Source organism: Harmonia axyridis, chromosome 2, assembly GCF_914767665.1.
Source record: "Harmonia axyridis chromosome 2, icHarAxyr1.1, whole genome shotgun sequence".
Taxonomy (NCBI): Eukaryota; Metazoa; Arthropoda; class Insecta; order Coleoptera; family Coccinellidae; genus Harmonia; species Harmonia axyridis.
The window spans coordinates 5720195-5745133 of record NC_059502.1 but is presented as its reverse complement, the minus strand read 5'-3'; the positions used below and the strand labels follow the sequence as shown (position 1 = coordinate 5745133).

Here is a 24939-nt window from a genome sequence, read left to right as displayed (position 1 = left end):
GAGTGTTTCTATAGGTATTTCAGCTCTTTAGAACATTCAGTGTTCATTCACAAACGTGACATTCATCGGACATCAATATCTTGCCTTCTACTGATCCAATTTTGATGAAATTATAGCAGAATTTAGTCGTGATGAGATTCATGGAAGTGCATTCTCAATGGAGTATCAATATCTCACGTTCTACCTTTCAGATTTCGATACTTACGCGGCAGATATTTCACAGGATATGTTCTGTCGGAGATTTAACCGTAAGCTGAAAAAATAATATAGGGACACGTTTAAAATTAGCTTAACGATCTCGTTTCGGTTCTGGCGCAGCGCGTTTGGGCTTCATTAATTCGCCAATCTCTCGATAAGGATCGTATTTATCGTTGGTGGGTTTTCGTGTTATTTTTCTTTTTATTTTTTTATTTAGGATAATCGATTATTGAGATTAATTGGGCCCTGGTGGTCTCTCCGATTACGATCGGAATATATTGCTGTTGAGCACGCAGGCATGTTTGTTGTCGATAATACAGGTTGCTTATTTTCGTTCCGTTATTCTCAAAGGGGTGGTTTTCGTGAACTTGTGTGCTTTGGGGTATGGTTCTTGTGTAAAAAAATAAATTAAAAATAAATAGGTTTTTCTAATAGGAATGATACAATTGAAATTGGTTGTAATGGCAAGACTGTGTGTTATCTTTAACATTGCTTAAGTCATTCGGGTTCAGTTTTAATGAAATACGAGTACAATCAGTATGAACATATGGGAGACGATTTTCCAATATAAGGGTCCTGGAGCGATCCTGGTACACTTGAGAATTCGAAAAATAATCGCTTGGGGAATCGGTCCTCGTTGAAAAAACCCTCCAGATTTCGGAGCAGATTTGGTAATATTTACTTGAATATTGAAGAGATGGCTAAGGACAGGAGTGATTTATTTTGTCAACATTGGCCATATACAGTGACGAGGTGGTGATCCCTCTTCAAGAAAAAAATGGATGAAATTCCCGAGGCTGCAACTTCTCCTGGACGTAAGCTACGCCCTTGAAACCTTACTATGTTTCAGATCAGAACCCGATGTTCAAAAAACGTTTTTATTTTAGGGGTCTGTGACCAATAATTCAGGAGATATAACGATTTTTCGAGGCAAAATGATTTTTTTCCAAATTTCGAGTCAAATTTCCTCAAAACGGTTAGCTCTTCGAAGAATCGGTGAGCGGTGCCAGAATTGACGATCTCTAAAAAGCCGAATTTCGATTTCACCTGAAAATTTTTTTGTCGAAGAGTTTTCGTAAAATTTACCATACCTAACCCTTAGAAAATTGAAATTAAATAAAAGTTCCTTCATGGGAGTATGGAATGATTTTATTGATTGATTCGACTATGTAGATCATCAAAATGCTTGCAGTAGGTTGATCAGTACATTATCTCAGAAATTAGAGGTAAAAATCGGAAATTCTCGACAAAAAACTGATAACATTCCCCGTGCTGCAACTTCTGCTTAGATAGCAACTTGATGTTCAAAACCGTTTTTATTTGAGGGGTCTGTGATGAATAATTCAGGAGATATAACGATTTTCGAGGCAAATTCAATTTTTTTCCAAATTTCGAGTTCAAATTTCCTCAAAACCGTCTTCATTACGAAGAGTCGGTGAGCGGTGCCAGGATTGACGATCTCTTATAAGCTGAATTTCGATCTCAACTGAAAAATTTTTTGTCGAAAAATTTTCGTAAAATTGAAAAAAAATAAAAGTTCCTTCATGGGAGTATTGTATGATTTTATATATTGATTCGACTATGTAGATCAAGAAAATGTCTGCAGTTGGGCGATCAGTACATTATTTCCGAAAGTAGAGGTAAAAATCGGAAATTTTCGAGAAAAAAATTGATAACATTCCCTAGGCTGCAACTTCTGCTGGACGTAAGCTACGCCCTTGAAACCTCAGTATGTCTTAGATGGCAACTTGATGTTTGAAACTGTTTTTATTCGAGGAGTCTGTGACGGATAGTTCAGGAGATATAACGATTTTTTGAGGCAAATTCAATTTTTTCCCAAATTTCGAGTTCAAATTTCCTCGAAACCGTGTGCTCTACGAAGAATCGGTGAATGGTGCCAGAATTGACGATCCCTGATGAGCCGAATTTCGATCTCACCTGAAAAAATTTTTGTCGAAATATTTTCGTAAAATTTTTCATTAGAAAATTGAAAAAAAAATAAAAGTTCCTTCATGGGACTATTGTACCATTTTATTGATTGATTCGACTATGTAGATCACGAAAATGCTTGCAGTTGGGTGATCAGTACATAATTTGAAAAATTAGAGGTAAAGATCAGAAATTTTCGAGAAAAGAACTGATAATATTCCCGAAGCTGCAACTTCTCCTGGACGTGAGCTACGCCGTTGAAACTTCAGTATATCTTAGATGGCAACTTGATATTCAAAACTGTTTTTATTTGAGGTGTCTGTGACGAATAATTCTGGAGATATAACGATTTTTCGAGGCAAAATGTTTTTTTTTCCAAAAGTTCGAGTTCGAATTTCCTCAAAACCGTGAGCTCTACGAAGAATCGGTGAACGGTGTCAGAATTGACGATCTCTGATTAGCCGAATTTTGTTCTCACCTGAAAAATTTCCGTAAAATTTTCCATACCTAACCCTTAGAAAATCGAAAAAAAAATAAAAATTCATTCATGGGAGTATTGTATCATTTTATTGATTGATTCGACTATGTAGATCAAGAAAATGCTCGCAGTTGGGCGATCAGTACATTATTTCAAAAATTAGAGGTAAAAATCTGAAATTTACGAGAAAAAAATTGATAATATTCCCGAGGCTGCAACATCTCCTGGACGTGAGCTACGCCCTAGAAACCTCAGTATGTCTTGGATGGCAAGTTGATGTTCAAAAACGTTTTTATTTGAGGAGTCTGTGACGGATAGTTCAGGAGATATAACGAGGCAAATTCAATTTTTTCCCAAATTTCGAGTTCAAATTTCCTCGAAACTGTTAGCTCTACGCAGAAAATCGGTGAGCAGTGCCAAAATTGACGATCTCTGATTAGCCGAATTTAGATCTCATCTGAAGAATTTTTTGTCGAAAAATTTTCCATAATCATAATCATAATTTATTATTCTCTATATAAAGATATAGGAAGATGTCATATAAATATAACAACATATAAGGTATATAACAAGTACACATTACAAATACAATAATTACATTATAGACTTAATTAAATAGAAATCATGTAAAAATATCACTGTCTAAAAATTCCTGCACACTATAGAAAGCAGTCTTCAACAGCATCTTTTTCATCTCCAGACTGAATCGCTTTCCATCCAACCTCTTGAAAGCATTCGGAACTTTATTATAAAAAACAGGGCCCCTATGGTCAATGGTCTAACCCTTAGAGAATTGAAAAAATTAAAGAGTTCCTTCATGGGACTATTGTACCATTTTATTGATTGATTCGACTTTGTAGATCAAGAAAATGCTCGCACTTGGGCGATTAGTATATGAGTTGTAAAATTTATAAAGACAATTTTTATCGATCTGATCTCCTCCCAAGGTGTCGTTCGAGGTGTATTCCCTGCATTAGATAATCCTACATCGCATATATGCGAGAAGAAGCGAGAACGCATCGCGTCGAAAAACAAACGAAGGGATCGAAGGGAAATGAGGAAATCGAGTCCGTCGACTTTCTCGCGTGATCGATGGGGTAGCTACGATTAAAAGATCGCCTATCCAGTGCGAGTGATCGACCGAGAGGATATAATTAAGTGGTGGAGGATCGTTCAATTTCGGCCTCTCTAGAAATAAACACGCGCCACTGAAAATAGCCTACTATTTTTAGAGCGTCGGATTATCATTTCGAAGGGGAAAATATGATATTTCTCGACGACGACGACGACGCGCTTGGCCTCGTACTAGAAAAATGTCGAGCAAATAGGTGAACGGGTTAAGGGGTTCCATACACCGGCGCGAATTGCGCGAGGTTTATCGGTATACGATGCACAAATATTTTATAGTAAATAAAAAAAAAATCTCAAAAAATAGTCACCAATTTTCAAGATGGTTGAAACAAAAATATAACAATAACAACTTCATAACAACCCATCTTAAACGTTATATTTATGTATTGAGCTTTCAACAGTTTCTCGAAGACTTGCTATAACTGCTTGTTGATCTATAGCGTGTTGATACGATGCGTAATTATCCTTCGAACATCAAATGAAAAACGGCAAGGAACCAGGCAGCAGCCTAATGAAAAATTTGCCGTTCTTGGAGCGTTGAAACCACGCTCTCGGCACGTTCTCTCACTGATAACGGCCTCACCAAAGGTTTTTGAGAGCATTCGATGAGCTTCAGTCACTGATTTCTCCATACACTGAGAGAAGTGTTCATTTGATATTATCGAAAATGTAACAAACTAAAGGGTGTTACATTCAAACCAATTGCCGCTAGACAATAAGTATTTTTGATAATATTGTTAATTTAACTAATAAAGAATATTACGCGTTACTTTATGAGCACACACAAAACTATTGTATTTTGTCCACCCTGTACCAATTGGAATCAACATGTGATACATTTTTGGAATCAGCTCAGCTAGAGTTATCGGAAAATTGAGACAAAATGAGGGTGTTCCATTTAAAAAAATGACGGTGACGTCATTACTCGAAAGTAATTCACCCTGTATATTAAATTATTATTTTAAAATACGGTAAATTAAAATAAAAAATCGAGGTGTTTCAGGATTATTTCTTGAAATGGTCTGTAAAGCTAAAAATTAATTTGTTCCATACTTTACGGACACAGTGTATGTAAACAATCTGTAACGGACCTGATTCGTTGCGAATATTCGTCAGTGGACTGCAGCCTTTAAACAAACGATCGCTCCCTGTGTTGTACAAGAACACGCGAAACGTAAATTTAATTTCCCTCCCATGGGTCGCATAATGTAATATTCAGGAAATTTGCCTTTGCCGATTGTGTTGTAGTTGGCTGTGTCGATGATGGCGATACGACGGAATTCTTCCGGCGATCAATCAAGCCCCGACCACACGACTGTTGAATGTTGCCGATCGTTTGGTATGGGACCTTTATGCGCCACGTCCTTTTGATCTTTTGTTTACAGGCCGCATTGGGCGGGAAGTGATTAATGTTTGTTTTTGGTTATTAGTTTCGATATGGAAATCTTTACGGAAGGAGAGAATGACACAGCGAATTTTTACTCTATGGTTTATTCATTTATCATTTTGAAAAAAAGGGTTTGTAAGGTTCGGATTTGAGTATGCTGCAACAAGATGCGCAGGTTATCGTAAATAATCTAGCTCAAATAAACTCAGATTATAACTTTTTGGGTTTGATCTCGTCCATAGAGTGATAAACATAGATAGAGGAAATTTATGCAATTTTTACATGTCTCCAACATGGTTAGATTACGTTGTCGGATTGTGATATATTTTCAAATTCACAATTTGACTATATCATTATGAATGTATTATATTGAATGAAATATATTTATTTGAGTGATTCTCGATAAATATTCAAATTTGAATATTTGCAATCCGATTTTTTTCCTAATTGTTGAATTTATAGTATGTAACGGGTGTTTTTTTTCGAAGTATATAACTTTAAGTTGGCATTACTGTTCAAGATGACGACCGATTTAACAGCTGTCAAGTGATTTATTCTCAGTTTGGTTTGGCAATACATCATGAATGGACTCACGCCTGAACAACGCTTGCAAATAGTGCAATTTCATTTAGAAAATAATGGTTCTGTACGGAATACGTATCACGCACTACGCCCATTTTATTTTGTTTAGCGATGAAGCGCACTTCTGGTTGAATGGCTACGTCAACAAACAAAACTGCCGCATTTGGAGTGGAGCTAATCCTCAAGTGTATGTCGAAACACCGTTACATCCAGAAAAACTGACTGTTTGGTGCGCTTTATGGGCTGGTGGAATCATTGGTCCGTACTTCTTCAAAAATGATGATGGCCAGAACTTTACAGTCAATGGTGATCGGTATGGAGCCATGATTACTAACTTTTTCATTCCTGAATTGAACAACCATGATGTCCAGGAGCTGTGGTTTCAACAAGACGGCGAAACATGTCACACAGCTCGTGCCACAATCGATTTATTGCAAGACACGTTTGGTGACCGCCTAATTTCACGTTAGGACCTGTGAATTGGCCTCCAAGATCTTGTGATTTAACACCGCTAGACTAGTTTCTGAGGGGCTATGTAAAGTCATTGGTCTATGCGGATAAACCACAAACCCTTGACCATTTGGAAGACAACATTCGCCGTGTTATTGCCGACATACGGCCAAAAATGTTGGAAAAAGTCATCGAAAATTGGACGTCCAGATTGGACTACATCCGAGCCAGCCGTGGCGGTCATATGTCAGAAATCATATTTAAAATGTAATGCCACAAGATTATCTTGCGGATAAATAAAAATTCATGTCAATCGAATAATCCATCGTTGTTTTATTGCAATTTAAAGTTCTATAGCTCTAAAAAAAACACCCTTTATAATATTTATTATTTTCTGTATCTACGTACTGAATTCCAAGGTTTGGCAATTTTTGCTCTCCAAGTGTCATCGGTTGTTTCACGTCGTTTGGCGCGCTTGAAGTTTGTTATCTGAATTTCTGATATATTTAGGTATTTATTTATAATTTTTTGAGTAAATATGAAACGTTAATAAAAAAAATTAAATACAACATTGCGCTCAGAATTAAAAAATAAATAATAGCAAAAGACCAACTACGTAACGATGTTTTTGTTTTCTATCATATTTCCTTCCTCGTTCAATCCAAACTTTTTCTACCCCAAGGGTCCGACAAGTTGGGAACCGAAGAACAAAAGACCTACCAACCCAAGAATAATGAAAATAACCGAAAAACAAAAAAGAAGTCATGTCCAATTAGACCTAAAAAACGAGATTGAGTACCTCCACTACAAAAAGTCGACATTCGAAGTCATGAAAAGTGGGTGGAAAAAAAATGGCCTGATAACCGAGAGAATTATTAACCAGCGGGCGGCAGAGCTGGGGCGGAAGTGGAGAGGGCACGGGAAGAATTGCGTGCTTTGCTGAAAGAGCACGTATAATATAGTAAAACTAGAAGGCTATGGCCTAAATTGAAGTCGTTTCTGCTAAGGCATCAGCTTCGCTCACAACGGTATGATTATATCGATTCATCTCGAATGGGCTAGATGACGGATGCGGGAATACGTCTAGTTTAAGGATTTTGAACGGCAAAATATACGGGGGCGGTCAATTTGAAATAACAAAGTTCATGATTAATCCGGAAAAAGGTGAAGGTCTGACAACAATGTAAACGTCATTATGATGTCGGTCAGTAATAAACATAGATAGAGGGAGGATACGTAATTTTTACATGTCCCCAACATGGTTAGGTTACGTTTTCGAATACGCTCTATTAATGATGACGGCACACACCGCCATTTTAGTTCTCCTGTCAGTGTTCGGAATCCAAACAAACAAATTGTCATTCAATTTAGTACGTTGTCGTTGAAGAAATTGGCTTATTTTGATAAATAAGATTATTTAAGGAACGATTTTACTATTAATTGATAGACAGAAGGCACGAGATTAATGCCAGTAAGTTTGAACTTGAAGTTCAACTAATAAACACGGCTTTTTACAAAATCTGGGGAATGATACAGGATTCAAACTTACTGGTATTAACCTCGTTCCTTCTGTCTATCAATTAATAATGAAATCGTTCCTCAAATACTCTTATTTATGGAAATAAGCCAATTCCTTCAACGACACCGTACTAATTTGAATGACAATTTATTTGTTTGGATTCCGAATACTGACAGGAGAACCAAAAAATGGCGGTGTGTGACGTCACACTAATAGAGCGTATTGTGATATATTTTCAAATACACAATTTTACTATATTGTTATGGGTGTATATTATATTGAATTAAATATATTTGTTTGAGTAATTCCCGATTGAACACGCAAACTTGAATATTTGGAATCTGATATTTTTATTAATTGTCGAATTTATAATAAACAGAATATTTATTATTTTCTGTATCTACCTGCTGAAATCCAAGGTTTGTCAACTTTTGCTCTCCTATTGTCATCGGTTGTTCCACGTTGTTTGGCGGGCTTGAAGTTTGTTCTCTGAATTTCTGATATATTTAGGTATTCATCTCAATATATTTTGAGTTGATATGAAACGTTGATTCACTATATGGGACATAAGAAGTGCGTTATTTATGGAGAAACTCGCGAATTGTGTGAAATATCGTATCACTGATACGTTTTCATTTCCGCGCGCTTCATGTCAAATTTGATCGTTACTGAAAATGACATATGCTCCCTCTATCTATGTTTATTACTCTTGATTGGCAATTGATAACCTAATCAGTATCTGGGTTAGCTGTTTTTGCTAAAACTTCGAAAGACTTTAGAAGTTTTCAGAAATGTTGAGTATTCATTTGATCGTTATGAGTAAACATATGTGTCAAGGAAAATATAAGAAGTGAGTTTCAAGAGACAAATATTCTCAAGCTAAAAGATGATGGTTTATTTGGGTAAACAATGTAGCGCAAATTGACAAATTATTACAATTGCTTTCATCCTCTCTTGATGTATTTATTACGTCTACTACTCGAAGTAGTTCGACAATACACTGTTGAGTGTCTTTTGTGGTTATATCTAACGAATCTAGTATGTTGAGGATTTTCCAGTTAGTGGTTTGCAGTTTGGCGATTATTTCAGAAATTATAGTTAAAAATCTGAAATTTTCGAAAAAAAATGGATGAAATTCCCGAGGCTGCAACTTCTCCTGGACGTGAGCTACACCCTTGAAACCTCACTATGTTTCAGATCAGAACCCGATGTTCAGAAAACGTTTTTATTTGAGGGGTCTATTTAAATATTGTTAAAATTCACTACAAAAAAAAAACAGATTTACAGAGGTAGCATTCTCAACAGATAAATTCGTAGAACTTCTCTCTTACTCTTCTGTGAAATAGATATGCAAGTCAGCATTTGAATTTGAAATAATAATTTTCGAGAATTTAATTCAATCTTTTGGTTGATGGCGAGTTTTAATCAGTAAATGATTACTAATTTGTTACATTTCACATAAAATAGATTTGAAGTTTGAGGAGTCGTTGAATAATGCAGCAGTGGCGTACAAACAACATTACAATATTAGATCAAAGAAAGTGAATAACATTTACACAGATAGCAATCTCAACAGATGAATTCTTAGATCTTCTCTCTTACTTTTCTGTGAAAATGATCTCTCTTACTCTTTTGTGAAACGGATATGCAAATCAACATTTACAATTGAAATAATAACAATTTTCGAGAATTTAATTCAATCTTTTGGTTGATGGCGAGTTTTAATCAATAAATGATTACTAATTACATTTTACATTTCACATAAAATAGATTTGAAGTTTAAAGAGTCGTTGAATAATGCAGCAGTGGCGTACAAACAACATTATACAATATTATATCAAAGAAAGTGAATAACATTTACACAGATAGCAATCTCAACAGATGAATTCTAAGATCTTCTCTCTTACTTTTCTGTGAAAATGATATGCAAATTAACATTCACAATTGAAATAAAAACAATTTTCGAGAATTCAATTCAATCTTTTGGTTGGTGGCGAGTCTAAACAATAAATGATTACTAATTTGTTACATTTCACATAAATCAGGTTTGAAGTTTGAGGAGTCGTTGAATAATGCAACAGTGGCGTACAAACAACATTACAATATTAGATCAAAGAAAGTGAATAACATTTACACAGATAGCAATCTCAACAGATGAATTCTTAGATCTTCTCTCTTACTTTTCTGTGAAAATGATATGCAAATTATCATTCACAATTAAAATAATTACAATTTTCGAGAATTTAATTCAATCTTCTGGTTGATGGCGAGTCTAATCAATAAATGATTACTAATTCGTTACATTTCACATAAATCAGATTTGAAGTTTGAGGAGTAGTTGAATAATGCAGCAGTGGCGTACAAACAACATTACAATATAAGATCAAAGAAAGTGAATAACATTTACACAGTAGGAAATCTCAACAGATAAATTCTTAGATCTTCTCTCTTACTTTTCTGTGAAAATGATATGCAAATTATCATTCACAATTGAAATAATAACAATTTTCGAGAATTTAATTCAATCTTTTGGTTGATGGCGAGTCTAATCAATAAATGATTACTAATTTGTTACATTTCACATAAATCAGATTTGAAGTTTGAGGACTCATTGAATAATGCAGCATTGGCGTACAAACAACATACCAATAATAGATCCAAAAAAAAAGTGAATGAAGTCGGGAAATTCCCACGCAGATTAGTTTTCCACCGGAAATCGAAGGCGGAAAACGCGGTGTCCGGCAAGACAAAACAGAACGCGCGCGCTCATTTTCCGCACGAACGGGGTCCTGATTGATGGCGCCCACGGATGGGCGCCGGGCGGCTCGAAAACGCCCACCCACCGCCGACCTTTAATTAAGGCCGTCACGGACGGACGGAGCGGAAAATCCGCCGGCCGGACGGATGAAAATTCACCGGAAAAATTTTCCCGTGCGCACGGACGCACAAACCGTTGTTTTCCCGTAATCGGATCAGAGGCGGGCGCGCTCAGGCGGACGGGGAGACGCCGACAGTGGCGGCGCTAGGCTCGGCATCAATAAAATACCGCCGGGTGTTGAAAATTTCGAGGAAGAGGCATCTTATGGAAAATTGTTTCGAATGAAAAGTTGATGGTTTTGAGGGGGAAGTCTAATAATTAGGCTGCGACCTCTTTCATTGGAGTATTTATAAATATAACATAATACGTCTGTTTTACCGATGACGGACGCGAATGATCCGCTGTGGAGGACCAGTGTTCGTGAACTCGAGAACTTGACCATTTTTCGTGATACCGTTGACTTATATCTATGCTTTTAGCAGTTTTTAGGTCAATCCATAGCGCACCGAGCAGTGTTAGAGAATATCAAAATGATAAACGTAACAGGCCAATTGAAAAATCCCCCGTCTACCATAGTTAAACACATTTTTTGACAAAATTCGATTTTATTATTCAACATAGTTGCCTTCGAGGGCGATACAGCGATTATAGCGATCTTCCAACTTTTCGATACCATTTTTGTAGTACGTTTTGTCTTTCGATTCAAAATAGGCCTCAGTTTCGGCGATTACTTCTTCATTGGCGCTAAATTTCTTTCCAGCGAGCATTCTTTTGAGGTCTGAGAACAGGTAAAAGTCGCTGGGGGCCAGATCTGGCGAATACGGTTGATGCAGAAGCAATTCGAAGCCCAATTCATGCAATTTTGCCATTGTTTTCATTGATTTGTGACACGGCGCATTGTCTTGATAAAACAGCACCTTTTTTCTCAAATGGGGCCGTTTTTTAACGATTTCATCCTTTGAACCATCCAATAACTCTATATGATAATCGCTCTTGATGATCTGGCTCTTTTAGAGTAATCAATGATTATTACACCTTGCGCATACCAGAATACTGATGCCATAACCTTGCCAGCTGACTGTGGTGTTTTTCTCCGCTTTGAATTCGGAATTGGACTCCGGAGTGAAATGATGGAGCCATGTTTCATCCATTGTCACATATCGACGCAAAAATTCAGGTTCATTGCACTTGAACAGCTTCAAACTCTGCTCAGAATCATTAACACGTTGTTGTTTTTGATCGATTGTGAGCTCGCGTGGCACCCATTTTGCACACAGCTTTCTGATGTACAAATATTCGTGAATGATGATGTACACATTCAGATTATATCTTCACAATGTCTGCTATCTCGATCAACTTCGTTTTGCGGTCATTCAAAATTATTTTGTGCTCTTTTTTGATTTTTTTTTGAGCCGCTTTCGGTTCTCATTCACCACATTTAAACTTTGCATACCAATCAATGATGGTTGATTTTCCTGGTGCAGACCCCGCAAACTGTTCATCAAAACCAATATTTTGCTTCAACTGTATTGTCCCCTTCAAAAAGCAATATTTTATCAGCACACGAAATTCTTTTTTTTCCATATTTTTTCAAATAACAAAAGTAGCTGGACTCACAACGCAATACCTCACAAACTAATGGTCGGACTGCTGTCAAATTTTGACACGTATTGTTTGAAGGTTTGTACTAACTAAAAATCATATGGATTTAATACTAGCACCGCCATCTGTGCATCAGACCGTGGACCTTTCAATCGGCCTCATATACAACAAATAAACAGAAGTTTTGTACGAACAATTTTTGTCACTGCCAATTCTTATTGCGTTTGACACGAGTCTTGATCAAGTAATGCCTCCAATTGTACATCTTCGAAAACCTTCTCTCTTTCACCGCCTGCTGGTCAAAATCACCGTTCTTGAAGCGTTGAAACTACTCTCGGCACATTCTATCTCTTATAGTGACCTCACCATAGGTATTTGAGAGCATTTGATGAGCCTCAGCCGCAGATTTATTCATATTAAAGCAGAAAATTGAAACCTCCCGCAAATGACGATAATTTGGCTCTTAAACTGACATGTTTAATCGAGAATAACTTCATGATGTAGACGCAAATCGACTAATATTCCGAAGGCGTTATGTTTACAAATACCTAAGCTTATTGTATGACATCTACGATCTTTTTATTTCGACTACCACTTACCGCTACGCCCATCTATTTCAAAACGGCGGAAGCAAAGTTGTTCACCTAATAATATCAGAACTAATCCTATATCTCAAAAACCAAAGCTGATGCTATTATTTTAATCGGCACATCAAACGCATTTGAAATACCCGATAATTTACACTCCCAATTTTTTGTCTGCAGGAGCAAGCTCTGGAGGCCAAGCAGTCCGCGTCGCCTGACGAGATGGACGACTTGTCCCCAATGCCCCCCTCTGCCTCCCAGCCCCCAGTCAAACGTAGAGGAGGCATATCGGCGGAGCCGGTGACTGAAGAGGACGCCACCAGCTACGTGAAGAAGGTGGTGCCGAAGGACTACAAGACGATGGCCGCCCTATACAAGGCGATCGCGAAGAACGTCTTGTTCTCGCACCTGGACGAGAACGAACGTTCGGACATTTTCGACGCCATGTTTCCGGTCACGTGTCTGCCGGGGGAGCCGATCATCCAGCAGGGAGACGAGGGGGACAATTTTTACGTGATCGATCAGGGCGAGGTCGAGGTGAGTTGTCGGTAAAAATATTCGAGAAGAAAATATTACAAAATAGGCAAAATTTCGTTGAAATTTATTAAATGACTAATGTAAAGTACAACCGTTCGACGAAAGTTGGAACTATTGTAATATTCCTAAGTTCTACTGATCATTCAAAAGTTCTGGCAACACCGCACATTATTTCTTTACCTCCACCTCTGAGAAAATATTGTCAACGATCATATCACGTGGTGATGTACCCTCTTAAGTCACGCTGCAATTTGGATGTCCCTGAGGAATACGCTCTATTAGTGATGACGTCACACACCGCCATTTTACTTCTCCTGTCAGTGTTCGGAATCCAAACAAACAAATTGTCATTCAATTTAGTACGTTGTCGTTGAAGAAATTGGCTTATTTTGATAAATAAGATTATTTAAGGAACGATTTTACTATTAATTGATAGACAGAAGGCACGAGATTAATGCCAGTAAGTTCGAACTTGAAGTTCAACTAATGAACACGGCTTTTTACAAAATCTGGTGAGTGATACAGGATTCAAACTTACTGGTATTAACCTCGTTCCTTCTGTCTATCAATTAATACCTGAATCGTTCCTCAAATACTCTTATTTATGAAAATAAGCCAATTCCTTCAACGACACCGTACTAATTTAGACAATTTATTTGTTTGGATTCCGAACACTGACAGGAGAACCAAAAGTGACGGAGTATGACGTCACACTAATAGAGCGTATTGGTCTATTCTAGTATAGAAGATTGTCACGAGCATAGAATATAAAATACTATTATTCTATACTCAAAGGTCACGCGAGTCGAGAATCGCGAGAAATGTCAAATAAAACCGACGTGTGCGCAATCTGAAACTCTAGTAACCTCTCAAAATCAACTATACATAAATCTGTGATAAGTTTTACAGGTATATAAATATATATATACATCTTAGTTGAAACTAACCCGGCTACGTCTAAGGTCCAGTATTAACTCTCGAAATTCCACAGATCTATGTCAACAATGAACTAGTAACAACGATAGGAGAAGGCGGCAGTTTCGGAGAGTTGGCGCTGATCTACGGAACACCAAGGGCGGCTACCGTCAAGGCCAAAACGGATGTGAAACTTTGGGGCATCGACAGAGACTCGTACCGTAGGATACTCATGGGATCTACGATCAGGAAACGTAAGATGTACGAGGAGTTCCTATCCAGAGTTTCCATCCTGGAGAACTTAGACAAATGGGAAAGACTGACTGTGGCGGACGCCTTGGAACCTGTCAGGTATAATTTTATATACTCTAGGACTGCGTTCACAAACTTACTCCCAGAGGTTGTTAAAAAAGTTGCAGTTCGATGAAAAAAAAAACAAACACAAACACTTTATTATTCAGTATAATATCCCTTAACATCACTACACTAGTTCTAACGAGATTCCAATTTATGAATTCCATCCCTGAGGTGAGAATCTGGAAGGGTTTTGAAAGCAAAAAATATAGAAATTCTAAAGAGTGTTTTTTTTTAGAGCTATAGAACTTTAAATTGCAATAAAACAACGATGGATTATTCGATTGACATGAATTTTATTTATCCGCAAGATAATCTTGTGGCATTACATTTTAAATATGATTTCTGGCATATGACCGCCACGGCTGCCTCGGATGTAGTCCAATATGGACGTCCAATTTTCGATGACTTTTTCCAACATTTGCGGCCGTATATCGGCAATAACACGGCGAATATTGTCTTCCAAATGGTCAAGGGTTTGTGGCTTATCCGCATAGACCAATGACTTTACGTAGCCCCACAGAAAGTATTCTAGCGGTGTTAAATCACAAGATCTTGGAGGCCAAGTCACAGGTCCAAAACGTGAAATTAGGCGGTCACCAAACGTGTCTTTCAATTAATCGATTGTGGCACGAACTGTGTGACATGTTGCGCCGTCTTGTTGGAACCACAGCTCCTGGACATCATGGTTGTTCAATTCAGGAATGAAAAAGTTAGTAATCATGGCTCTATACCGATCACCATTGACTGTAACGTTCTGACCATCATCGTTTTTAAAGAATTACGGACCAATGATTCCACCAGCCCATAAAGCGCACCAAACAGTCAGTTTTTCTGGATGTAACGGTGTTTCGACATACACTTGAGGATTAGCTTCACTCCAAATGCGGCAGTTTTGTTTGTTGACGTAGCCATTCAACCAGAAGTGCGCTTCATCGCTAAACAAAATTCGCTTATGAAAATCGGGAACAACGACAATCTCATTTTGGGCCCATTCGACGAATCTACGCCTCACTTGATGATCGTTTGGCTTCAATTCTTGCACGAGTTGGATTTTGTAAGCACGCAAACCAAGATCCTTCCCCAAAACCTTCCATAAAGTGGATGGACACAGATCCAATTCCTGTGCTCGATGGCGGGTAGACTCATTCGGGTCTTCCTCAATGCTACGCTTTACAGCAGCAATAGCTTCTTCTGTACGCACCGTACGGCGTCTCTGGGGATGCGAGTTATCAATAAGAGTAAACGTGGTGCGAAAACGTTCCATGGTTAATCGAATTAACTGCTCTGATGGACGATTTTGTCGACGATAAAATGGACGTAGTGCGCGATACGTATTACGCACAGAACCATTATTTTCGAAATAAATTGCACTATTTGCAATCGTTGAACAGTAATGCCAACTTAAAGTCTTAAAGTTAACTTAAAGTCTTAAAGTTATATACCTCGAAAAAAAACACCCTTTATAATCTTGCATGCTCAAGTACATTGAAGAATTCTTTCTCTTCCTCGGTGGCTTGATTGGTAGAGCATCGGATTAGTGATTCGGAGCTTGCGGGGTCGAGTCCCGCTCGGGTGGTACTTTTTCCGGAATTGAACAATTGTCTGTTAGCCATCAAAATACTATGCTATTGAAGATATCAATTGACATCTTGTTTTACAGATTTGACAACGGTGAAACTATTGTCAGACAAGGTGAACCAGGCGATGATTTCTACATTATTGTTGAAGGCACTGCTATTGTTAAGCAAAATAGAACAGAGGGCGAAGAACCTACCGAAGTTGGTAAACTGGCTGCTGGTGATTATTTTGGCGAAATTGCCCTACTTCTTAACAGACCAAGAGCTGCCACCGTGGTTGCTTGTGGACCCTTGAAATGTGTGAAGCTGGATAGGGCCAGGTGAGATTTCTGTAAAGGGCTTTTTTTTGCGGTATTTCCTGTTCATGGAAATTTATAACATTTTTTTTTAAGTCCCCATTTGTTTCGAAAAGCCAGCTTCCAAGAAAAGGTGGGGAGGAGACTGGATTTTTTGAAGGGGGCTCAGATTTCCAGGTCTATCTCGTTTATATTAAATTCATGTAGTATTTTTTTTTCTCATGAGATATTGCAGGGGGGCACAAAACTAGAGGGGGCGGTCCACTTGTTACTATTGTATTTAAGGTACGTGTTTGGTAGAGACATGTCAAAAATTATATCACATGATGAACACTTAAATCATCTATGTCTAATGTAAGTTGAATATCTTGTGAAGGGAAGGTGCTATGAGAAAAAAAATCAAATTTTAACACCCTGTATCTCTAAAAAAGGAGTTTATGGGCCCTTGTTGATAGAACTTATTTTTCTTAAAATTATCCAAAGAATCTGTCGTTTTCGTTTGTTCCTCGAATTCAGGAACACCCTGTATATACTGAAAAAAATACAATTTTGACTTATGAACGAATCGAGGCATTTTTTACACAAGAATCTGACATATATTAGTCAATGAATAAAGTATGTTCTTAGCTTTATTCATATCTTCACCAAACACCCTGTATAAAGCAATGATGTAATTTTCTTTATTATTTTTTTTTACAGGTTTGAACGAGTGCTTGGCCTTTGTGCTGATATATTGAAAAGAAATATTACCCAATATAATAGTTTCGTATCTTTGTCAGTTTAAGTAGCCCATGAATGATATTTTGTTAACTTATTCGTTCTATTTGATGTACCAAGATCAGCCAAAATTCAGAGTCTTCATTCATTATTGAATAGAAAATACGTTGTGGTTGAACATGATATCTGGGTTCTGACAAGCAAAATTGATTTACTCTAAAATTGAACTATTTTTCTATACATAGGAGTTTCAGTATATTAATTATTACTAATAATACAAATTGGTAGTGAATAAAAATTCTATTGAGTTTGTCAGAACTTAAAAAGATGTATTGCTTGTATTGTACTAAATATGTATAAAAATGTATTATAAATAATTTCTTCCAATAAGAATTGATTTTGGTTTAATATGAGAAATAAATCTATTCGATTTTGTTATATTTGTTGCTTTTGTTTGAATTTTTTAGAGATGACTTCAATTTTATGTATATCAATATAGAAACTGTTAAATACTTAATTAAAAACTAATTTAATGATTTATATTGTTTTATTTCAACACCATCCATATCAAATATTCTGTACTTTTTATAATCTGTTGTTACAGAAATATCAACACGAAACTTTAAACGAAGCTTGAAATTGTAATTATTCATCTTCTTGGTTTTATTTTATCATTATATGTTGGTACCCAGAACACTCCTGTCACGGATTTATCTATTATCTGTCAAATTTGTGATAGAGAAAACAGTTCTGCCATTTCAATGCAAAAATCAATTAATGATATTTATGGAAAAATTGCATTAATTTTGAAGAATACTCAATGAATAAGAGAAAATAATGTATAACACTTTTACAGAAGGCTCAATCTAAGACTCGAGATTAAAAATCATTTATGGTGACCATTGAAACACTATCTTGCACTAAACCATATGTGACAAAATAAACAATTTCAAAGAGCTGATCCAGTTCTACGAAAACACTGACGACGAATATTATTTATTTATTTCATTTTTATTTATTATTACATTAAATCTACACATCAACTAAGTCTTTCGCGTAGAATATAAGATTCAATACATTTAACAAATTTCAAATAATTATTACACAGTATTACACAGTAGATGGGGATTGGACTTTGATGTTGTGGTTGAATGTTATTAGTTGGGATTTTCCTGGATTAGTTTTAACTCTCCACTCAGCAAACCATGAAGTGATATTTCTCTAATTCTGTGGTTATTCTGTTTATTCTTCCACATCTCGTAGAACAAAATCGTGCGAGGATATATCAGAAACGCACACTTTTCATGGTTATATTTTATTATTATATGTTGGTAGTCCAAACTTTCCGCCACGGCTTTATCAGTCAATTCATCAATTTGCCTTAAAGAAATCAGTTCTGCCAACCAACATTTTTCAATGCAAAATCACTAAATGATATTTATGGAAATATTTCAATAAAAATGTAATGAATTAGAGAAAATAATGTAAATTATTCGTACAGAAGGCTCATTCTACCACTCGTTCATTTAAAAACTCGCCACTTTGTGGCTCGTTTTTTAATTTTGAGCTTGTGGAAGAATATCAATGCATTCCGCACGTGTATTATAAATAACTATTATATACTCTTACAATATGGTTTTTTCACTTGAGACACCATTTTGTAGCCCACTCACTTTAGTGACAATTATGTACTTTCATTTTCAAATCAATAGTGTCTTTCGCGATAAATTTGATTCATAGCATATGTCATTTAAACGAATTACACATATGTTGCTCCATTTAAATGAACTAAATCTATATTTCCTTTAAAATACATTTTCAAATTTGAAGCAATGGTGTCACTTTTTTTTTTGAAATTCAATGAAATAAATCTAAATGTTCCTTGAGATGAACTTTCTGATTTGAAGCATAATCACACATGTGACACTTATGTGGCTTCAAATTGAAATGAACCGATTCTATATGACATTTGAGACTACTTTTTTGATTGGCAGCATAATCGCACAGGTGACACTTATGTTCCTTTAAATTTAAATGAACTGATCCTATATGATATTTGAGACTATTTTTATGATTTGCAGCATAATCACAAATATGACATTTATGTTCCTTCAAATTTAAATGAACTGATTCTATATGATTTTTGAGACTATTTTTATGATTTGCAGCATAATCACACATATGACATTTATGTTTCTTTAAATTCAAATGAACTGATTCTATATGTCTCCTGAGATCCTTTTTCAGATTCACAGCATAATCACAAAGGTGACACTTATGTTGCTTCAATTTTAAATGAACTGAATCTAAATGTGATTTGATATTCACTTTTTGATTTGTAGAATAATCACAAAGGTGACACTTATATTCTTTCAAATTTAAATGAATTGATTCTATATGATATTTGAGACTTTCTTTATGATTTGCAGCATAGTCACACATATAACACTTATGTTTCTTCAAATTTGAATGAACAGAATCTATATGTCTCTCAAGATGCATTTTCCGATTTGCAGCATAATCACACAGGTGACACTTATGTTCCTTCAATTTCAAATGAACTGATTCTGAATGACGTTTGAGCATCTCTCTCCGATTTGTAGCATAATCACAAATTTGACACTTATATTGCTTCAAATTCAAGTGAACCGAATCTAAATGTCTCTTGAGATCACTTATCTGATTTGCATCATAATCACACAGGTGACACTTATGTTCCTTCAATTTCAAATGAACTATTTCCAAATGTGATTTGAGATGCACTTTCTGGGTTGTAGCATAATCACACATGTGACACTTGTGTTGCTTCAAATTTAAATGAACTGATTCTATATGATATTTGAGACTATTTTTATGATTGGCGGCATAATCGCACATGTGGCACTTATGTTCCTTCAAATTTAAATGAACTGATTCTATATGATATTTGAGACTATTTTTATAATTTGAAGCATAATCACACATATGACATTTATGTTCCTTCAAATTCAAATGAACTGATTTTAAATGACATTTGAGACTATTTTTGAGATTGGCGGCATAATCGCACAGGTGACACTTATGTTCCTTCAAATTCAAATGAACTGTTTCAATATGATATTTGAGACTATTTTTATGATTTGCAGCATAATCACACAGGTGACACTCATGTTTTTTCATATTGGAATAGGAAGATTCTTTATGAATTTGGGGCAATTCTTTCGTTTTTGAAGAATCATCATGAAAACTATTGTGTTTGGATGGATATTTTGATTCATTTCCAATATTCTCAGAGTATATTGCCCTCTCATGAATGCCAGTCTCATCGATGAATTGTTCAGATATATCAACATCTTCAATTTTTTCTGAATGAGCCTTGAAGTTCTCTCCAAATTCTGAACATTCAATAGTCCTGAAACAAATTAAATCATTATGAGGAGAATTCAATTAAAGATATATTTTAAAAATAATAAATTTTTTTGTATATTTTTATGCATGTTAAATTTTATTAACTGAAGGTCTCAGTGACAGTTTTGTGCAACTGTTTTGGGGTTTGAAATAAATAATAATAATAATATATTGTATACATATATTGTTATGGATCTCTACAAATTGAATGTTAGAAAATTATTAAGGTACTTACTCATCTATTTCATTTGCCTCTTCTTTCATTTTGGGACAATATATATGTTACTAGTCTTTGTATTTACGTCGATTCCAAAGAAATCCTAAAATATTAACTTAAATGTTTAAAGTGATAACGGAATGGAACCGTAAAGAAATTAGATTAAAAAATCTCAGCAAAACATAACCACAGATTACTAGTTATAGTAGAAAAATGTTGACGTAACTTTGTACGTTGCAATAACTTTCTGCTTAGTTTGCGTGAAAGAATGGAATTTACCAACACTTTGGAAAGGGAAAATTTGTCAGTGAGTTAGCTCACTGTACACTTACAGAATGTAATGTTCAAATTGTTAACACCAGATTTTTGGTGGGAAAAACAAAGAAGATATAAAAACATATTTTAATCATGATCCAATTACAAACTAGTAACTGCTGAAGCAGTTCAATTAAGAAGATTATTATCAATCTAGTCTTTTGAAATAAAAATGCAGAATATGCGTCAACAGAGCATTATTGAATTCATAAATAAGTAAATCCAATGCAAAATATGAGTGAAAAAAATGTTGGTATTTGGAATTCTGATAAATGTATGATTAATGTGTTAAAATGTCTACTTTTTTTAAGAAGGACCACTCTCTTGAGCTAGCCCCTCTAATAAGAGGACGAAATCTTCAGAACCGTGAGTGTCCGATCATCAAAGGTTTCAATGAATAAATTAATATTTATGTAATGATATAACACAAATATACCTAATTAGTATTCATCTATTTCACTTTCCTCCACTTTCACTTCGGAGCAATATATTATATGATTCTACGTCTTGTTTTCCAAATAAATCCTAAAATATTCTATTCAAAAGTTTAAAATGGTAGTGTAATAATAACTTGAAGAAATGAAATTATCTCTGGATTATGCTTAGAATATAGATAGATTATTTATGTTCTAAGGGATTATCACTCAGCAAAACATAACCCCACTAACCACATTCATAGACTTATAATAAAATTTTTCTTTCTATGCCCTTAATCTACGCTACTAGCACAGATTACTAGTCTGTGCTACTAGATTACTAAGGCCAGACCATAGATAAGTAGATAACTTTGAAAATTTTGACGAGTTCGGAAAGTTAGCGCTGTCAGTGTGATGTCAACAAAGCGTTCGTAAATTAGCGATGGCTCAGCGTACGATGGAAACCATCAGGTTCTTAAACATTTCTTGAATTGAACGCTTGACTGATCGGTGGCTCATCGGAGTCCATCGATTGCAGCAAAATGAAAGGCCGATGTTTCTGCTGAATGAGAGAGAAGAGACCTTAGAACCTGCCTGTAAGTCCTGGCATATTGGTACAGAAAAGAAGAAGAACAATGTATTATATGCATCTGTCCATCGAAGTTATATAAAATCTATTAATCATAGAACATATATACTTACTCTATGGTAGTAAGCTGTTTTCACACGTAAGTGTGGTTATATTTCGCTAAGGTTTCATAATCTTATTTTTTCACGTTTTTATTCCACTATCATTTTGAACTTTTCAAGTCAATATTTTAGGATTTCTTTGCAACCGATGTAAATACAAGAAGAAGTATCATATATATTGTTCCAAAATGAAAGTGGAGACAAGTGAAACATATGAGTAAGTAGCTTATTATGAATATAGATATTGTGAACAGATGGCCTACCAGTAATAAACTTCATTTCAATGTAGCGTAGTATTTTACTCGCGAAAGTGCGTCTGTTTGATTACAACATTGGGAGTATAGGTCTTCCATGGCTTACTGAAATCAGGGACCTGGGTTTGGTGTTTCACCAAAAGTTTTCTTTCATACGACATATTTCTCAATATGATTAATAAGTAGTTTATTGACACCAGATCCAATCGAGTTGAAATTTTTCATGTTAATGAATAGCAATTTCAAGCTTGATTCAAAATTACTTGTTGAGAGATTTAGCATATAGAAAACTCAAGCAGAATATCAAAACAAAATCATCCGATAATTCTAAAGTAACATATTGATTAGGTTTAAATTCAATTTGTTCACTTGAATGTTCATGGTCAAAATCAGCAACATCAAAAAATCAGAATACCCTCGACCAGATAAACTAACCATCAATAGTGATGTCATGGTGAATCACATCTCTAATGTATCTAGGTTATACATTTCTCAGCCTAAATAAATAGGTTCTTGAAAGATACCAACATCAAGTCAGTCCTTTCCTCAAGTTATTTACAAATATAAGTACCTGCATAATTCAAATTGAGTGCCGCCCAAATTAAATAAATTATAAAAATATTATTATTAATAAATTAAATAAATTATATTATAATTCAATTATCATCATAATGTTTTCATTTTTTTCAGGACTGCTGAATGTTCAGAATTAGGAGAGAACTTCAAAACTCATTTACAAAAAATCGAAGATGTTGATATATCCAAACAATTCATTGATGAGAATGGTGGTCCTAAGAGAATAGAAATCTCTGAAAATATTGAAAATGAATCAAGATATCCATCCAAAGACAATAGTTTCATTGATGTTTCTTTAAAAACAGAAGAATTGCCCCAAATTCATAAAGAATCTTTCCATCTCAATATGCAGAAACATAAGTGTCACCTATGTGATTTTGCTCCAAATCTGAAAATGGATCTCAAGAGACATTTAGATTCAGTTCATTTAACTTCTAAGAAACATAAGTGTCATATGTGTGAATATGCTGCAAATCATAAAAAAAGTCTCAAAAATCATGTAGAAAAAGTCCATTTTAAATTGATGGAACATAAGTGTCACATGTGTGATTTTGCTACAAATCTGAAAATGGATCTCAAGAGACATTTCGATTCGGTTCATTTGAAATTGAAGCCACATGAATGTCACCTGTGTGATTACGCTACAAATCGGATTGATATTCTGAAACGACATATAGGAACAGTTCATTTAAATTTGAAAGAGCATAAGTGTCATATGTGTGATTATGCTGCAAATCTGAAAATAGAGATCAAGAGACATTTCGATGCAGTTCATTTGAAATTAAAGAAACATAAGTGTCACATGTGTGATTATGCTACAAATTGTAAAAAAAGTTTCAAATGTCATGTAGAATCAGTCCATTCGGAATTGAAGGAACATAAGTGTCACCTGTGCGATTATGTTGCAAATCTGAAAATGGATCTCAAAAGACATTTAAATTCGGTTCATTCAAATTTTAAAGAACATAAGTGTCACCTGTGTGATTATGGTGCAAATCTTAAAAAAAGTCTCAAATATCATATAGATTCAGTTCATTTAAATTTGAATCAACATAAGTGTCACCTTTGTGATTATGCTACAAATTGGAAACTGTTTCTCAAACGACATATAGAATCAGTTCATTTGAAATTGAAGGAACATAAGTGTCACCTGTGTGATTATGCTGCAAATCGGAAAGAGCATCTCGAAAATCATTTCAATTCAGTTCATTTAAATTTGAAGCCACATAAGTGTCACATGTGTAATTATGCTGCAAATCGGAAAACGTATCTTGAGAAACATTTAGATTTGGTTCATTTAAATTCGAAGAAAGAAGTATCATCTGTGTGATTATGCACTAATGGCTCAAAGTTCACCATCATATGCGAGCGTACAGGCGTTCAACACTATACCAGGAAATATAGTTGCTGCTGATAGTACAAAATACAAAAATTCGTCGCAAGCTCCCTGCAATACATGGAAATTTTGGAATGAAGAAAACCTACTTGTTTTTTGTTTTGATTTTAATTTATTCTTTTTATTGTCAATAAAGGCCTATTATTATTATTCTTATTATAAGTGTCACCTGCATGATTATGCTGCAAATCAGGAAATGGATCTCACCTTTGTGATTATGCTACTAGTCAATGAGAGATTCTCAAAGACATATAAAATCACTTCAATTAAAATTGAAGCTACATAAGTTGTCATAAGATTCTGCTACAAATCGGCGAGTGATTCTAAATCGACATCGAATCAGTTCATTTGAAATTGATCAACATAAGTGTCAACTGTGTGATTATACTGTAAATCAGAAAAAGCATCTCAAAAAAACATATAGATTCAGTTCATTTAAATTCGAAGAAACAAGTATCACCTGTATGATTATGCTACAAATCGGAGAGAGATGCTCAGAAGACATTTAGGATCAATTCATTTAAATTTGAAGAATCATGAGTATCGCCTGTGTGATTATACTGCAAATCGGAAAAAGCATCTCGAAAAAGATATAGATTCAATTCATGTAA

At 35.2% G+C, this 24939-nt stretch overlaps 3 protein-coding genes across 6 annotated transcripts in view; 2 read left to right on the top strand and 1 right to left on the bottom strand.

Annotated features, from left to right (window-relative positions):
* LOC123672534 (cAMP-dependent protein kinase type I regulatory subunit) overlaps positions 1-17615 on the top strand; it is a 59739-nt gene extending 42124 nt beyond the window's left edge. For all 4 annotated transcript variants that reach the window (XM_045606664.1, XM_045606666.1, XM_045606667.1 and 1 more), the window contains 4 exons: positions 12859-13215; positions 14207-14481; positions 16148-16384; positions 17060-17615. In XM_045606664.1, coding sequence (XP_045462620.1) covers positions 12859-13215; positions 14207-14481; positions 16148-16384; positions 17060-17144 — 954 coding nt within the window. In that variant the 3' untranslated portion in view covers positions 17145-17615. The remainder of the gene's footprint in view (positions 1-12858; positions 13216-14206; positions 14482-16147; positions 16385-17059) is intronic.
* Positions 17616-18057: 442 nt separating this feature from the next.
* On the bottom strand, positions 18058-21683 carry LOC123672533 (zinc finger protein 808-like). The gene is made up of 3 exons (XM_045606663.1): positions 21433-21683; positions 20700-20784; positions 18058-20468 (listed from the first exon to the last, which is right to left on the bottom strand). Exons 2-3 carry the CDS (start codon positions 20726-20728, stop codon positions 18935-18937), a joined length of 1563 nt encoding a protein of 520 aa, XP_045462619.1. The 5' UTR covers positions 20729-20784; positions 21433-21683; the 3' UTR covers positions 18058-18934.
* A 392-nt stretch (positions 21684-22075) lies between these two features.
* LOC123672528 (zinc finger Y-chromosomal protein 1-like) lies at positions 22076-24478 on the top strand. Its single transcript, XM_045606656.1, has 3 exons — positions 22076-22140; positions 22235-22319; positions 23047-24478. Exons 2-3 carry the CDS (start codon positions 22291-22293, stop codon positions 24260-24262), a joined length of 1245 nt encoding a protein of 414 aa, XP_045462612.1. The 5' UTR covers positions 22076-22140; positions 22235-22290; the 3' UTR covers positions 24263-24478.
* The last annotated feature ends 461 nt before the right edge of the window (positions 24479-24939 follow it).

Bases quoted from the DNA above. Each gene is read 5' to 3' on its own strand.
- LOC123672533 (XM_045606663.1), bottom strand. From the start codon at position 20,728: ATGAAAGAAGAGGCAAATGAAATAGATGA. The intron at 20,469-20,699 runs GTAAGTACCTTA...AATTTGTTTCAG, and splicing joins GAGGCAAATGAAATAGATGA to GACTATTGAATGTTCAGAAT.
- LOC123672528 (XM_045606656.1), top strand. From the start codon at position 22,291: ATGAAAGTGGAGACAAGTGAAACATATGA. The intron at 22,320-23,046 runs GTAAGTAGCTTA...CATTTTTTTCAG, and splicing joins GAGACAAGTGAAACATATGA to GACTGCTGAATGTTCAGAAT.